Source organism: Sorghum bicolor, chromosome 10, assembly GCF_000003195.3.
Source record: "Sorghum bicolor cultivar BTx623 chromosome 10, Sorghum_bicolor_NCBIv3, whole genome shotgun sequence".
Lineage (NCBI taxonomy): Eukaryota > Viridiplantae > Streptophyta > Magnoliopsida > Poales > Poaceae > Sorghum > Sorghum bicolor.
The window spans coordinates 1,410,418-1,428,196 of NC_012879.2; the positions used below are offsets into that span (position 1 = coordinate 1,410,418).

General features: G+C 45.9%; 1 protein-coding gene across 1 annotated transcript; it reads left to right on the plus strand.

The window, feature by feature from the left end:
- LOC8068371 (protein DWARF AND LOW-TILLERING) lies at positions 2,665-5,725 on the plus strand. The gene has a single exon (XM_002436345.2). The coding sequence runs from the start codon at positions 3,626-3,628 to the stop codon at positions 5,498-5,500; it is 1,875 nt and encodes a 624-aa protein (XP_002436390.1). The 5' UTR covers positions 2,665-3,625; the 3' UTR covers positions 5,501-5,725.

The following is a 17,779-nucleotide window of genomic DNA, read 5'->3' on the forward strand; positions in this document are numbered from 1 at the left end:
GTCACATAAAAACGAAAATGCTACAGTGTCAAAATCCAAAAACTTTTTACATCTAAACAAGGCCTAAGCCATGCCCTCTATACACCAACCGTCGTCTCCTTTTTTTCCTTTTTTTTGAAACAACAGTCCACTTCTTTGTTCACGGGTACGTTTGTCAAAAGGGCTCCACCAGGGTTTAGGGTTTTTCCAGGAACCGAACGGTACCGGCTTCCTCTGGTACCGAATTAGAGAAGGTACCGAAATACCGAACCGATCGGTTCGGTAGTACCGAACGCCCAGGGTGAGCCACGAGCCACACCGCCTCTATGTTGTGGCCTTGCATGCTGCAGATGCTAGCTTCTCGTCCCACGCCTTATTTAGTTTTCAAAACTTTTTAAAATTTCTTCTCACATTGAAATCTTGAGATATATACATAGAACATTAAATATAGATATAAAAATAACTAATTACATAATTTATCTATAATTTGTGAGATGAATCTTTTGAAACTAGTTAATCTATGGTTGGACAATAATTGTCAAATACAAACGAAAATGCTACAGTAGCCAAAGCCAAATTTTCGAGAACTAAATAAGGCCTTAATTATTGCTAGTGACACAATAGCACAAGCTACAAGCTAACTACACACCATTGTGGTCATTTAGCACAGTGGCAACTAGAATAAGCAGTGCTCCCACTCCCATAATTCAGCTAGCTAAAATTTTAAAGTAAAACTTTAGCCAACTAAAAATTTCTCCGCTAAATTTTAGTTGGGATGTTTAGATGCTCCGGCTAGTAGACTCAACTAAATTTTAGGTGACTTTATCTGAGTTGAAATAGCTAAACTTTAGCTAATCTTTTAGCTGGTTATTTGATGGCTAGCAGCTAAATTTAGCTAGCTAAAGTTTAGCTGGTGTATCCAAACGTGACCACCTAAACTTAAGTTATAAATAGATGGTATTGACTCAATGACTCAAAATCTATAGAAACAAAGATATAAATTGTCACATGAAACAAAACATGTCTAAGGTTCCCATTTCCTATGATTGCTTAAATTTACTTCACCATGCTTCGCTTGCTTAGTTGTTAAGATCACATCTTTCATTCATGTATACAAAGCTTTTATGCAAAAACAAATGCAATCTTTGCTAACAATCTAGATGTATTATCCTTGTATTTAGATTGAGTAAGTCTTGTTGAGTATATTTGAGTACTCACCCTATAATTGTTGAGCTTTGCAGGTATCCATGCTCTAGCATTTTTATACGTCCCTGAGTCCTCTAAAGACTAGGATTGGTAGAAACTACCGTGTTGACCTAGAATGAATGGAAAATGGCACTACCGTGTGTTGTATTAAAAAAAACCTTATGTTGTTTTTGCTAAAAGCCTTTCACTCATACTATGTGATGTTGGTGTAATGAACTAAGTGTGGAACAACTTGTTGTAACCTTGAGTACTTCTTTTTAATGTGATGTGAACCTGTTGTGAGTTATCATAATAATCCTTTCCATCCACGTGATCCTGGATGAAGATTGGGTTTAGTGCACTGGGATAACCAATTAGGTTCACTATCTAACTAATGATAGTCAATGGAAGACTATCTAGTTAGGAAATCAACTTAAGAGGGAGGAGATATAGACAGACGTGCAATGAACAATTTAAGAAGATTGGACACTCGTGTATATTTATACTTTTAGAGTTGATAGACCTAGGTGACAACACCTCCTAAGAGCGTCTTGAAGAGTTTGTAAAATCCACTCCTAATCTTGATTTTTTTTTCTAGCAAGGAAACAGTGTTCGCCTGTTGGGTTTTGGGGCTAGTTGTGATTAGCAAGGCAGAGTTGTACTACCAAAGCCTTGTTTAGTCCACCCTAAAAACCAAAATCTTTTCGAGATTCTTCGTCACATCGAATCTTGCGGCACATGCATGAAGCATTAAATATAGATAAAAACAAAAACTAATTACACAGTTTGACTATAAATCACGAGACGAATTTTTTAAACCTAGTTATTCTATAATTGAATAATATTTGTCAATTAAAAACAAAAGTATTATAACATCAAATCAAAATTAAAAAAAATCGGATGCCTAAACCGACCGCATAAACTGGCTTCCCTAAATGCAAACTCCAGGCATAAACCGACCGCATAAACTGCATTCAAGACACCACAGGCACGGGACACGCGTGCATCCCGCCACGTCAGCATCCCACGTGGACAACGGCCCATTGAGTGCTGCTGTCTCGTCGTTCTCCCAGGCGACAACGGCCGCATCCTACCCACCCCCGTCCGTGTGGCGTGGCCCGCACGCGGCCCACCTGACCCCACCGCCAGTCCCTGACAGATCACGTGGGCCCCGCGCTGCGGTCCACGTGGACGGCGTGTGGGGGTGGATGGAGCCCCCAACGGTAACAAGGAACCGGGGAGGGGATCGTCACGTGCCGCGCACCTGACTGAGTCACGCCGGCCACGGGGCACGGGCACACGGCGTCAGAGGCAACGGTCACATTGACCACAGGCACCTTCCCCGCAACGGTCACATCCCGGACCACCACGCACGCACCCGCCAGCCGTCCCGTCCAGATCCGACGGCGCAGGCAGCGTCTCGGGATTCGCCACCAGCCAGAACGGCCGTTTCGCTGCCCCTGGCCCGGGGCTTTCTTCTCCCATCCCACCCTCCCCCTCCCTTCCACCAGAGAGCGAGAGAGGTGGGAGAGGAAGAGAGCCAGCCAGCCACAGAATAGTGAGAGTGAGGGAGTGGGAGAGTGCTGCTCATGGTGAGGCAAGAGGATCAGTAGCTGTAGGAGGAGGAAGGATCATCCATTAGGAATAGGAACACCACACATTGCATTTGCATCCCCATCTCCATCGCCATCGCCATTGCATCCATCCCGATGTTGCATTGTTAGTTAGATCATCGTCGTCCCCTCATTCCTGGTTTCTTGGAAAAGATTTCTTCTTCTTCTTCTTCTTCTTCTTTTCTTCTGTTCTTTTCGTTTGGGCAATGGAGGTGTTGCTGGGGTTCGCCGCTCGCCGTTGCCTGGGTGGACGTTCCGCCGCCGCGCGGGCTCTGCTGCAGAGGGTGAGCCGCCCCGGCATTGCCGCCGCCCGGTCTTAGTTTCTAGTAGATGTTTTAGGGCAGTTTCTTCTTCCTATATACTACATTCTTTGATTCTTTTGTACTACTACTATAATCCCCATTCTTTCCTGCATATACAAGCATTAACATACACATACCCCATCACTCATAGTCATAGACATTGATTTCTTCTTCTTTTTTTTTTACCCCAAAAACAAAGTAACTGACCAAATTCTTTCTTCCGATAAACAAGATCGATCCTCTGGTTTTACAACGAGCTCTCCTCTTTCTTTTGTACATCGATTCGTTCATTCATTCATATACAGCAGCAACTCACCTCACAAAGACATAGGGAAAGAAAGATCCTCTAGCAGTAGCCAGATAGCACAGAGAGGAGAGACAGTGAGGAGATCGGTGAAAGGGAGTGAGGAGTGAATCGTCAGAGAGGAGAAGGCCAAGAAGACGAAGACGAAGCCACAGAGGAGGGCCGAGCAGAGCAGAGCAGAGCAGAGCAGAGGAGGAGAGTAGGTCTCTTCTTGCCACACCGCGTCTGGCCGCGTCTCCGGGATGTTGGCTGGTTGCTCCTTCTCGTCGTCGAGGCATCAGATGAGCACCGCGCAGCGATTCGACATCCTCCCTTACGGCTTCTCCAAGCGGGCGACCAACCGCGGCGACGGCCCGGGCGCCAGCGCCGCGCCGCGCGTCGCGGCGGCCGATGCCAGGACCGGCGGCGGCGGTACCTGCTCCTTCCGCGCCCACCCAGCGCCGCCGGTCACGCAGGCCGTGTCCTGGGGCGCCAAGCCGGAGCCCGGCGGCAATGGCGCCGGCGCTGTCTGGGAGAGGAGCAGGGCCGTTAAGCGGGCCCATGAGGAGGACACGGGCGAGGAGTACAGCGGCCCCGTCGTTCGCGCCAAGCGGACGAGGAGGGGCGGGGACGGAGATGAGGTATGGTTACATCGATCCATTGCAGGGACAGTGCAAGCGGCTGGGTCCGGCGATGGAGAGGAAGCCGAGGAAGAGAAGGTCTTCCTGGTGCCGAGCGCCGCGGCGTTCCCCCACGGCATGTCCGCCGCGGCGGGCCCGTCGCTGGCCGCGGCCAAGAAGGAGGAGTTCAGCAAGTCGCCGTCCAACTCGCCGGCCTCGTCGGGCGGCACGGACGGCGGCTCGTCGGCAGCGGTCCCGCGGCCGGAGCAGCTCCACGCGCATAACGGCGCCCCGGCGCAGCGGGTGGAGGCCATGGAGCTCGTCGTCGCGCTCACCGCCTGCGCCGACTCCCTCGCCGCCTGCAACCACGACGCCGCCAACTACTACCTGGCGCGGCTGGGCGAGATGGCTTCCCCCGCGGGGCCCACGCCGATGCACCGCGTGGCCGCCTACTTCGCCGAGGCGCTCGCGCTGCGCGTGGTGCGCATGTGGCCGCACGTGTTCGACGTCGCCCCTCCGCGGGAGCTCACCGACGGCGCCGTCGCCGACGACGACGACGCCACGGCGCTGCGGGTGCTCAACGCCGTCACCCCGATCCCGCGCTTCCTGCACTTCACCCTCAACGAGCGGGTGCTCCGCGCGTTCGACGGCCACGACCGCGTCCACGTGATCGACTTCGACATCAAGCAGGGGCTGCAGTGGCCGGGCCTCCTCCAGAGCCTCGCCACGCGCGCGTCTGGACCCCCGGCGCACGTCCGGATCACCGGCGTCGGCGAGTCGAGGCAGGAGCTGCAGGAGACCGGCGCGCGGCTGGGGCGCGTGGCCGCCGCGCTCGGGCTCGCGTTCGAGTTCCACGCCGTGGTGGACCGCCTCGAAGACGTCCGCCTGTGGATGCTCCACGTGAAGCGCGGCGAGTGCGTCGCCGTGAACTGCGTTCTCGCCGCGCACCGTCTGCTCCGCGACGAGACGGGTGCCGCGATCGCCGACTTCCTCGGGCTCGCGCGCAGCACGGGCGCCGCCATCCTCCTCCTGGGCGAGCACGAGGACGCACTCAACTCCGGGCGCTGGGAGGCGCGGTTCGCGCGCGCGCTGCGATACTACGCCGCGGCGTTCGACGCCGTGGACGCGGCGGGGCTGGCGGACACGAGCCCCGCAAGGGCCAAGGCGGAGGAGATGTTCGCGCGGGAGATCCGCAACGCGGTGGCGTTCGAGGCCGGGGACCGCTTCGAGCGGCACGAGACCTTCGCCGGGTGGCGGCGGCGCATGCAGGAAGGCGGGTTCCAGAACGCCGGCATCGGCGAACGGGAGGCGATGCAGGGGCGCATGATCGCGAGGATGTTCGCGCCGGGCAACTACAGCGTGCAGGCGCAGGGCGACGGCGAGGGGCTCACGCTCCGGTGGATGGACCAGGCCATGTACACCGTGTCCGCGTGGACGCCGATCAGCGACGGCGGCGGCGGAGGCAGCACGGTGTCTGCGTCCGTGTCCACCACAGCATCCCATTCTCAGCAAAGCTGAATACAAGGTGAAGTGATAGAAGAAAAAGAACAGGGTTTTTCAGTGGTTCTTTTGCTGTTAGTGATCATTCCTTAGTTCATTATACAGTCTGACAATTCTTTTATACATTCAGAAGAACAGAAAAAAAAAAGAACAAAAGAGAGAAAGATTTGTAGCTTTGTTTTTACATTTATAGGTGATAGGATGAAATATTCAATTGTTAGCAGTTGTAATTCTTTATTCTTTTGGCTGCTGAGAGTCTCCTGCAAAAATTAGCTCAATAATGTAGAAGAAGCAAAGAAGTTGTAGATGTTGGCAGGGAAGCTCACAGCGTATATGGATGTCTCCAATTACAATACATCACATTATTATTTACTTGTCATTCTTTCACCAAATCTGTTTAGATATTTGTAACTTGTAATCTCTGTTCCGTGTTAGAAGGAGATGGAATCAAACAACTATGGTTTTCATTCATCTGAACATTTGTCAGGTGGGAAAATGGTTGCTCCTACTCTGTTGTTGTTGATGAATGTTATTGCTCTTGATAAATGGTATTATGGTGTTGGATATAATTGGAATGCATTATGGTCTGGGTCTTGAATCGTGCTGCCGTCTCTATTAGTGATCTTACTGTGATATAGTGAGATTGCAATCACCATTGTCCGGGTCTGAAAATGCAATGAAACTATGGGAATTATTGAGCATAACCAGTCACATTTCTCACTGAATTCTCTGCCAAACAACATTGGAGGCCTGTCAACGAAACCGGCCGAAAGGTCGCTGCTCCCAAAGCCCAAAGCCCAAAGCAAACACCATACTTAACTAGAAACCTAAATTTTAACCTTCGTGGAAACCATAACCTTCGTGAAAACCCGTGCAAACCATGACAAAAAAAGTCGTCTAAATTCACCAAAAAAGCATACATGTAGATGATATAAACCTTGTAAAATATCTTCTCCAAACTCAAATTCATTTGTGAGATTATAAAAATAACAAATTTCAAACCAGAAAGGTGTCTAGAGGATTTGTTAATTATACTGCAACATATGCACGAACCGCACATCTACCATATTAAAGCAATCTTATACAACACATGGGTGAAATCTTTCCTTCAATAGATCTTATGGCTGCTCTACGAATTGAAGCCACTTGATCTCCTTCATTTTTACTGTCTTCCGACCGCCTTTGCTTCACCATTATATCCAACCTATCTATAGTTAAAATCTCCAATGCAGGAGCATTTTCCACCATGTACAAAAGGAATTCAAGCTGACCACTGGATCCTTCAAATCCAGTAATGAATAGGTCTTTCAGATAATTGTACGGACGCTGCGGAAATCTCGTGATCGTTCCATCTCCCACATAGAGAGGAGAAAATATGCTAAACTGCAAGTTGAAATAACAAAGTTAAGACCTTTTGGAAGATTAACAAGAGCTCTATGTACTCAAAAATCAAAGGCAATAGTTTAACAGGGAAAACAATAAATAAGAGGACGTGATGGAGAGAAATAAAATAGAATAGCAACACCAGATGTACTATCGTACAAAAAATAAGAGTTGGCAGTAGGAGAGAAGGCACCATTTTATCCTGATCTCTGAATCAACAAAGCAGATATGTTCACCCAATCAAATTTCACAATACAGTCTGAGCAACCAAGCCAATGAATGCTGATATAGACCTCCCTTGCCGGTCTGTGTTCGAATCCTGGTACAGCTTCTTATTGCAATGCCCCTTCCCCCCTGTGGTCGAGTTTTTTTATTAATGATTTTACTCAATTATAATTTTAGCCACTGAAAACTTCTTTTGAACAAACCAATAGAATAGTTTTCTGTCTCTCTTTCTCTTTCAAGACACAATAATTAATTGCAAGCAAGGATGGTGCACTTAAACCCCAAGAAGAGTAAACAAATCTACAGTCTGCATCAATCCTGCAAATACTTGGTATTAGCTGTAACCTTTCTGTTGATATTATTGACAGATTATATACCACTAGTAATTCATCCCCATCGCACAAAAACATTGACTGATCACTATTTGGCGTTGGCACATCCAGATCCAGAGAAATATATGTCGTATCAAGCATAGATGGAGAGAATGCTCACTGAAGACATGTGTCTGCTATAGGAAAGTCTCTAAAAATACCTGTCAGTTTTTATTGACTATTTGAAAGTAGGATATGGGAAAGGGACAAGAGATGAATCTTTAATGGTTGAGGCTTAAAATAGCTACTTTAGTAATATGATGAAATCGTAGTATAGTACCACATGCTATGGCAGTGCCATGAAATAGTAGTCACATCTATATTAGAGGAAACCATAGTACTTACATGCATCTCAAGCTTTTCAATGAAAGGAACAGACCTTAGGAAGGAGACCAAAGAACGGGTGTCAACATCTTCACGAAAGAACAACATCAATTTTAAGAACTTCAGGTGAGAAAACTTGCACCAGTGATCTATTAGACAGGGTAGCTGCAAGACAGTAAATCAAACATCATGGGGAAAAGGGGAAACCTCTGGTGGTTTACAGGAAGTATCAAGGGTCAGATTCTCCACATTTATAAGCACATTAGCAAGTTCGGTGAAAACTTGTTCAAAAGGTACTATATAGAAAGACAAGTCTGCATTTTCCAGTTTTGAAGATTTATTGAGGTAGGCACTGGACATCCATCGTACACAAAATGTGTGAGTTTCGCAGCATGTATTGCTATGCTTATTATCTCACAACATGCAATGTTCAAGTATAGCAGGTGTGGAAGTGGACCATTAACCTTTAGTTCATCGCTGAGATGGCATCTAATAATACTCAACCACTCCAGGTTACGACACTTTGACAAGAAGATTCAAGATCTTGTCCACTAACATGCACCAGGTGCAGATCAATGTTGCACCTGTGCACTTATGTTTTCTCTTCAGGCGTAAGAGAACCAACAACCTATATGGAGCTAGCGTATGATTCATAACCTATGCATCTGTTCAAATAGCATAACAATAGGCAATGATAGGAGCCCACACAGTAATTCCCCATTGAACCGGGAATAAAGTTGCTATTCACTGAGCTACTGAAGCCAATGTACATGTGTGAGGTATTCACTGAGTCTATGAATAATGTCCAGAAAGTTAAAACGTACTACTAGGATAGCGCTAGAGCACCAACTAGTGTGAGCAGAGCATCAAACAGAGCAAGAGCAAAGGCACTGTGAAGAAACTAGCAGAGCTGCGAGCAAGAATACTGAGGAGAGCGAGGGGGGTGTACTTAACATCGGAGGCAGGGGACGGGAATACGGGAGGGCCGGAGCCCGGAGGCGCAGCCGCGCGGAGGTAAGCCGACGCCGGCTTTGAGTTACGGACCCGCTGGACCGTGGCAAAAGTACTTATAGGAAAGAAAAACACGGTTAAATGGGAACATATCTAGTAGAAACATATCTATAGAATTATTTAGGGTTTATGCTTATAAAATCTACATAAATTCATAACTAAGTTGTACATTATCCAATGAGTATGAATTTTTTTAATACAGTTTAATAATATAATAATTAGGCCACCATAAAAAATTTACCACAATTGGACCATAGAAACTGTAGTTATGAATTATTTCAATTAATTACAGAAAAGAATAGATCAAAATCTATAGCAAAAACTTTATACTAAAGCATACCATATTATATGTTCACTATGTAGATCTACTCATGTGGAGGTCAACAAAATTAGATTTTCTATTTGATGATATACTATAATTTCTTAAAGATTCAGCCAAAATAAATTAAAAAAAGACAAAATCGCCTTTAAAATCTGCTTATAACCGGGCCAGGGAGGTAAAACGTATTGTTTTAAAAGTTGAGGAAGATGGTTTACCCGATTTTTGAGTTTAGGAAGGAAAAACAGACTTTCGCAAAAAAAAAAATGAGTGAGGAAGAATAAACTTTTTTCCTTAAAATAAATAAGCTGACCCAATCCAATTATGAACCAGTACTCGCCGATGGGAAGTCTGGAGCTCCAATATGATTTTGGTAGCTTCTTATCTTTTAGTTTCTTCTAGTTTCTCAATATAGCGCATACAAAAAATATATGCAAAATTAGAGAAAGTTTGTATAAAATCTCCTCAAACAAATGCCCCCACTAAGTTGAGTTTGAATGCAGAGCTAATTAATTCAAACTTAACTTGGTGAAAAGAAACAACTTTGACTGAGACGGCGCAATAAAAATGCAGCCTTGGGCGTTGAGGACATGTTTGAAATCATGAATTTGAGCCATATATGAATTGAACCTCCTCTTAGGCCTTGTTTAGTTGAGGAGGTGGAAAGTTTTTGCACACTGTAGCACTTTTGTTTTTATTTGACAATTATTGTCCAGCCATGGACTAACTAGGCTCAAAAGATTCGTCTCATTCATTAACAAGATGTCATTCATTAACGAGAGCAATGGAGGCATCTGTAGCGGGTAACCCTAGGTCAGTATCACCAGCAGTTTCCTAATACTACCTCTCATTCCTATAAAACTCTCATATTATAGGAGATGTGCTACTTTTTCTCCTCTAGTAGTAGTCTCCCAATAACACCTCTTTCTTTTTTGGGAGGCCACCAATATTGTCTTTCATCTTCTTTCAAAGAAAGGAGGAGATACAACTCTTTCAATACCATAGAAGCATCTCAACTACTACTTTTCAGTCATAATTTCTCTTACACTTATGTGGAATCCACCCTTCATATGGGTATTGAGAGATATATATTTGGATATTGCTGCAGCATCGCCCCCAATAAATCTAGAGAGTGATATTGGGCTACCCTAATACTATCTTATTGGGAGAGTAGTTGTATTGTGGGACTGTTAGAAATTCTCTAAGCAGGAAGGCCGGACATATTGTGAACGTGCAAATGGATACATGATTTTGTTTGAAACATGATCTGTTTCTCCGATCCTCGCTCTCCTCGTTGATCGAGACTGAGGACAAGAGAGGCATGACGTTGCATAAAAAAAAAAGACATGTTATGCATGGTCATGCTTATGTTCCGTCCCTTGTGTAATTGGCGTGAAGCAAACGAATTCTCTGCATTCTTTAATTAATTCGGCAATATCTCAATCACTGCAGATACGTACGTACGTATTGCATTGTACGCATATATATACATATTACAATCATTCATGCAAATTCTATATATACTATGATATGATGATCGAAATTCACTGTTGTGCATCTCAATATATGCAACTTTCTTCTGTATGTAATTTTGAATTTTACACGTACGTACATACGGCCGGTGCAGATATTTTATGAGTACAGTTGCTCGAAGATGGGTTACATCGTACGTTTTTGGCAAGACATTCTATATATATTCTTGCATATTATTCACATTACAGAAAAAAGCTAATTAAAGCAAATAATTTTTCTTTGAGATTTGTCCCAGTAGTGTGTACCCAACAAAAATAAAAACTCCATGTCCGAAAATATATAGATGGGATGGGATCGATCAGAGAGATGGTGCTTCTTGAGGAATATATAATGATAGATGGATTATTTGGGTGTGCCGGCGGCGCCGCCGCTAACGATACCGGCCAAGGCAGCAAAAGCGTTGAGCACCACCTGGCTCCTGGGCACATCGGCGATGTCATAGTCGCATTTTTGGATCTTGTTCTTGGCGTCCTGGTACCATTTGGAAAAATGCTGATCGTCGGCGGCATTGAGCTGGAGCTCAGCCTCGCCCCCTTTGGCGGCCTCCTGGATCACCTGGATGCACGGACCCAGCTCGTAGTCCTGGCCATTGGTTTTGTTGAAGTCGATGGCACTCTTGGCCAAGGCCTGGAGCTCGGCAACCACGACGGTGACTCCGCTGCGGACGGCCCTGGTGTTGCTGCCGTTGATGGACACGGCGTAGGGCGCCAGGAGGTTGAAGCATTCCCTGACGCACACGGGCACGGGACATGTCGCATTGCAGAGGGAGTGGATGAAATCCCGCGCTGCCGCCGCATCCGCAGGTTGTTGTTGTTGTTGGTGCTGGGCTTGGGCGGCCATTGTAATGTCATTCACGAGAGCACTGGAGGCGTCTATGGAGCTGGACACCATTCCTTGCCTGGGCATGTCCACGCCAACCTGACCCACACCATATGAATCGAACAGACGGCACTGCGAGGACTTGGCGATTATGTTGCCAAGCCATTTCTTCACGTCAGCCACATCCTGATCCTGCTGGGTCACCACCTTCTTCTCCTCCTCCTCAAGGCGAGCGAGCTTGGCCAGCGGCTCCTTGCACCCGTCAGTGCCCTCCTGGGCTACCTGCATGCAGCTACTCAGGTCGTACTGGGGACTGACGGTGCCGCCGACCTTGCGCAGATCCGCCGCGTAGGCCCCGAGCTCGGAAACCATGGCGGTGATGGCGGCGCGGGCCGCCCTGATGGCGCTGCCGTTGATGGACGCCGCGTACGGGAGCAGGAGCGAGTAGCATCCCGCCGCCGACTCGGGGCGCTGCACCGTCTCGCAGCGGGAGTGGATGAAGTCCCGCATCACGGGGGAGCTAGGCAGGTTGGCCACCAGCGGACTGGGCTCGCCGGCCGCCGTCGTCGATTGCAACCACAAGCAGCTGCCGGCAACGACGACGACGACTAATAACAACTGATGCTGCTTCATCTTTAATTTGCGCTCTAGCTGATGCCTAGTGGTACGGCACGGTGTGTACTCTCTATTTATATTTATATATGATGAATATTTCCATCCATCGAGGCTGCTGTTTCTATTTTTAACCACACGTATATATATACATCCATAAACGGTGTTCCTTCCTTGCAGATAGAGAGATGTTCATTAAATATGGACCGACCCATTATTGTAAGTAGGAGCAGTTTTTGTGCTACAATCGCGTATGTGGCGAACCATAGTTTTCGCTTTGCCGCAAAATGCGTCCATTACATGCATGTGTATATACTAGCTCCCTCCGTCCGCCGGTAACAAAGTACATTCAAAAAAATATCCTTAAAGATAATGTATTCTAAGGACATAACCTAATTTTATATTAAATACTCTTTATTTAACAACCAATCATCACTACTCACATTGATGATCATGTCTGATTAGGAAATAAAATATAAAGTTACATGTGTTTTATGTTCTCTCTTAATATATTTATCTTAAAATTTCTAGAATGCACATGACAGAGGGAGTAGGTTCTTTTATTTATTATAATGGTCTAAAAACAACGCTAGAATATATATATATATATATATATATATATATATATATATATATATAATTGTCATTGTTATTATAATACTAGTATAGCAGAGATGTACTATTATACGAATCCTTGTACAACGAACCGGCTGCTCACACATGTCCTGCCACATATGCATGCATGCTCTAAATTATGGTAACCGGATTCTTGCACCGGCACACATGGTGGTTGAATTTGTAAAGCACAATGGATCAGGTCCTAAATAATGTCATCATCAATCAATATGTACGTGTAAACTTTAATTTATTTGATTTGACCACCGATGTGATCTCTTCTTTGAACTGTTTTACATTTGATAATTGCATAAAGATAACTGTCGACATATTTGAACTGCTGCTGCTGCTCGAAAAGTCCAAACCGCTACGGCTTGCGGAAGCACGCACTGTCTCGCCGGCTGCGCTGCAAGATTTGTGCTGGTCAACACCGCATTCCCTCATCCCACTCGGTGTCCTGTCTGCCAGCTCCAGTCCGAGCTACGACATTTATTTTCTTGAAGATGTTAAAAATCTTACCACTGATTTATTTTCTTGACGGTTTAACTCTCAAGGAATTGATTTGTGACGGCCGGCACTCAAGAAAATAGTATTTCCTTGTGTCTCTATTCTTGGCGGCCATTCCTTGAGTGCTAGCCGCCAACATTAATTTTCTTGGCGGTTTTAGGGGTTTTCTTGAGGGATTTTGACCCTCAAAGGTATTCAGTTTTGTGGTAGTGGATTACTGTAATGAGAGAAAAAAAATCTAAATAAATATTTCTTGTCGGTTTGTTGTCTAAAAAAAATCTAAAAAAAATCTATTCTTGGCGGTTTTAGTGGATTACCGACAGGAGAAAATATTCCGCATAATTTTTTCCTGTCATCATATTCCAACAAAGATAAATCTCTAGACCTGGAGACGAATAATTTTCTTGTCCGCACCTTACCGACAAGAAAAACGGCATACCGACAGAGAAAACCCACACCCGACACGACTGTCGCTTTAGCTCTATCGAAATTTTCATGTCGGTGAACCGATAGAAAATTTAGTTTCCTATTTTCCTTGTTGGTTTTTTGTGTTTTACTGTCGGTTGAAATTTTCCATTTCCAGTAGTGAGGGAGGACAAACTTGTTCAATGGTTGAAGTCTGAGCTTACCCAATACCTATTTACTAAGGTTTGTCGAATATAATAATGCTTTGAGGACATGAACTTGTAGTTTGTAGATGATTCTAGCTCAATGTTAATTTCTCTTCTTTTGCTACTGATTAATCTTGTTGCGTGGTGGAGGCTCATGTTTCTTCCATTTGAGGAATCCGCTGTGGATTTAATGTGAGGTTGAGAATTTTAGTTCAACGAGCTATTGCATATTTTTATTGAAAAGAAATATGGGCCAAAGGTATTCAAACCCCTGATTTTATCGAGCTATATATATAGTTGCTTTTCTATGTAGGAGCATAATCTCATACCTTAAAAAGTTTGGGAAACATCTGGTAACAGGAGCACAACTCAAGAAGCAAGATCTAATCCTTCTCACATTCCACAAGAATTTAGATTGTGAGTTAAATCTAGGCTATGAGAATACCAATGCAAACAACAGCTATGCCTCGACAGGTTCGTCAATGGCCCCGGCCTCGAGCCTTGGGGTTTACCAGAGCATCTCCCTGCGGTGTGTTCTCGCTGAGCATGACATGGGATCAGTGACAGTGTGACTTGATCTTTAATTATCAATTTGAAGGCTGATCTTGATGTACTCAAATTGAGGGGAAATCTGTTGGTCTCGTTGCGTCACTTCTCAGGCATTGTACACACGCTATATTTGATCCATGTTGGTATAGGATCATGTGGAAGCCTAGCCATAGGCTAGGGCTGCTAATGTTAGCTTAATGTAATACCCGATTTTAAGGACAAAACCAGATATACACCATTGTGAGTTTTAGAAGTTAAATCTCACATATAGCTACAAATAAGAGGTAATATCAAAAGACAATGCATAAATTATATAATGTACATAATAAATTAGAGATAACCTTAAGCAGCAAGCAACGGAAGATAACTCCAACTTCGGGTATTAACTCCACTCTACAGGATCCAACTGACTGGTTGATCACAAGCCTAAACTCCTCTTGAGGTGTGGGGGAAATAGCAAGAGTGAGTCCATGCTGAACTCAACAAGTATAGCAACTAGATTGTATAGCTCCCACAATCTCATGATCAATGTGACATAAATAATGTAAAGCATTAAACAATAAATAATGAGTATTTTAACACAACAAGAATCATCACCTTTCGCTGGTATACCAGTTTTAAACACTCTGCAGAGGTTGTACATCTTTACCCATGAGTCATGATTTACCCTTTCGCCCAAGGTGATCAGCCTCTTAACCCACTACCAAGGAAGGTCGGCAGGGATCACTATAAAGTCTTTCAAAGGTTCGTCTAACAAGTCCGTGTGATCCACCCGCGGGAATCCATGGTCTGCTATTCCCCAATTGCGCCACACGGGTAACCGCTAATGAGCTAGAAAATTTACTCATACTTAACTAAAGCCAGAGCCATTATAGCCCTTATGGTTGCACTGTTGTCCCGGTTATCACTTACAGATAAATCATCAAGTGGCTAAAAAGTCATTTTTATCGTTTATTACTTAACATTAATCTAGTCACAAGATCATGGTCACAGAATTAAAACCCAAATGCTATACTTGCCTTAATCCAAATGCTCTTGTTGATCCTGCTGGTCTTACTAGTTGTCCAAGGCTCTGATCTTGATCACCAAAAACTGCTCTCCGACTAAGCTCGATCATCGATCATCACACACAAATAATCGGAGACAAACATACACGGAGCAAACAAGGCTACAATTAGAACAGTACACTAATCATATAAAAATAGTATGAAAAATTTATAAAATGATTCTACGCATCGCTACGATCTCACAAACGTAAAGGACACGAAAATCGGAGCTAAAACGTAAAAGATATGAATTTTCTAAGATTTTATATAGAAAAGAAATTAATTAATTAAGGTCACAAAATTAAAAAGTTTCAAACTGAGTAAACAATTTTACTAACATGTAGAGCTCATGATTATGAACCTAACGCAATTTGAATGGATCAAAACGGAATTAAAATGAGCATATTATAAGCAATTTAAATCTGATGGCAAAATTGTAAATACTAGAAAGCGTATTTTCACCTAAGCCGATCCAGAATACGTCTTTAGAATTTGAAAACGTAAATGGGGAATACGTAAATGACCGCGGGTTATATTATTGAAAATTGCGGGGTCTCTGTAGGAAATTGTCCAGCCGAAGGGGTACGATTCAAATAGGAGCCGTTGATCTTGGATCGGATGGCTCAGATTAGAAGCTGGGAAGGAGGGAGGGGGCGCTCGGCCGGCTACAGTAATTCCGGCGGTGGCGTCATGGTTGGAGAGATGAATGGCTCACCGGAGTTGGTGGAGAAGGCGCTAGGAAGCTCGGTTTTTTACATGAAAAGTTCTGGGAGTAAGAGAGGGCCATCGCAAACTTACCTAGGGTGTTATCGGAGCTCGAGGAGGTCTTAGGGATGGTGTGCGGCATACTCGGGCGGAGCTCGGCGTCCTGCAACGTTCGGCGTTGATGTGAGAGCACTATAGTGCGATAGCGAGTAAGGGGGAAAGCTAGGCAACTTCGTAACCTCAATCCGAAGCCCGATGTCCTATTCTTGGTGGCCCTGGGGCAACGCTGAGCTCAAACAGCGGCGGCGGTTTTCCTCTCCTCGCGATGAGATCTAATCGCGCGGCCGAGACAATGCTTGACGGCTTCTTGGTGCTTGCGGACACGAAAGGGGGATTTCAGGGGGTCGAAAAGGATTTATAGGGGTCCAATTGGGGCTCCCTGCATCAAATCCCGTGGATACCGGGGTTGGGGATCGGTTGCGTTCGGTGGGGAGTCCGGTTTGGTCACGACGAGGAAGAAGAAGGGGAAAGGAGACTGACCGGTGGGGCCGAGCTGGCAGCGAGTCAGTAGCGCGGGGCCAGAGCGTCAGCGAGAGCAAAAGGGAGAGGAGGCACGCTGCTGGCTGGGCTGTAACACCCAAAAATTTGTTTTCTTTTAAATAGATGAATTTGAATTTATTAAGTAATTTTGGTGAAGCATTGCAATTTAGGAAAATAATAAATTTTGAGAAATTAAAACCTAATCTAAGTTTAGGAAATATTTTGTTGCATACATGCTGGTGTTTTTTTTATTGTGATGATGGTTTTAAAAAAAAAGTGTCAATTTGCTCAACAATTCAATTTGGAAATGTATTTGAAAATTTGGTTTGAAAATGAAAAAAAAACCTTTCTCCCCTATCCCCCCCGCTCGCTTTCGGCCTGCAGGCCCAGTCGGCCCAGCCGGCCACCATCCTTCCCCCCCCCTCTCTCTCACCCGCTGACAGGCCGGGCCCGCCTGTCAGCATCATCCCCTCCAAACCGCTTCTCTCCTCCTCTCTCTCAGTTCAGCAACCGCAGCCGCCCGAGTCGCTCCCACGTTCCCCACTCCTCTCCCCCGCGCCTCGGCTTCTTGTGGAGATCGTCCGCGCCTGAGCCGCCCTCCCCCTCCCCTCATTTCGCTTCCCTCGCCCCTGCTACACTCGCCGCGCACAGAAAACCATCGCCGGCGACCTCCGCGCGCGCAATCCGAGAATTGGACCGTCCTCGCCGTTTTCGTTGCGTTGGTGAGCTTCCCCCCCTCTTCTCCGCAATCTTCTCGGCCATTTCCCAGGTGCTCGCGTGCTCCCTAGCCCCCTGGCCATGCTCGCCGGAGAACTCCATGGCCGGCGGCCATGGAGCGCGCCGCTCGGCCCCTTCCTCGACCGCGTTTTGGCCCGGGGTGGACTCGCCTGCGTCTGCTCTCCCTCTAGGTGTTCTCAGATTTGAGATTGGGGCACCATAGCGTCCGAACGGCCTTCGCCGGTGAGCTCCGCGCGGCGGCAATGGCTGCGCCGCCGCCTCCCTCCTCCCCTCCGGCGACCGGCGCCCCTCCTCTTCCCCTAGATCAATTTCCAACCGTCGGATTGCAGATCAACGGTCAAGAATACAAGATACCCCTTCGCAGGGAGTTTTGCTAAAGAGTCCCTAGG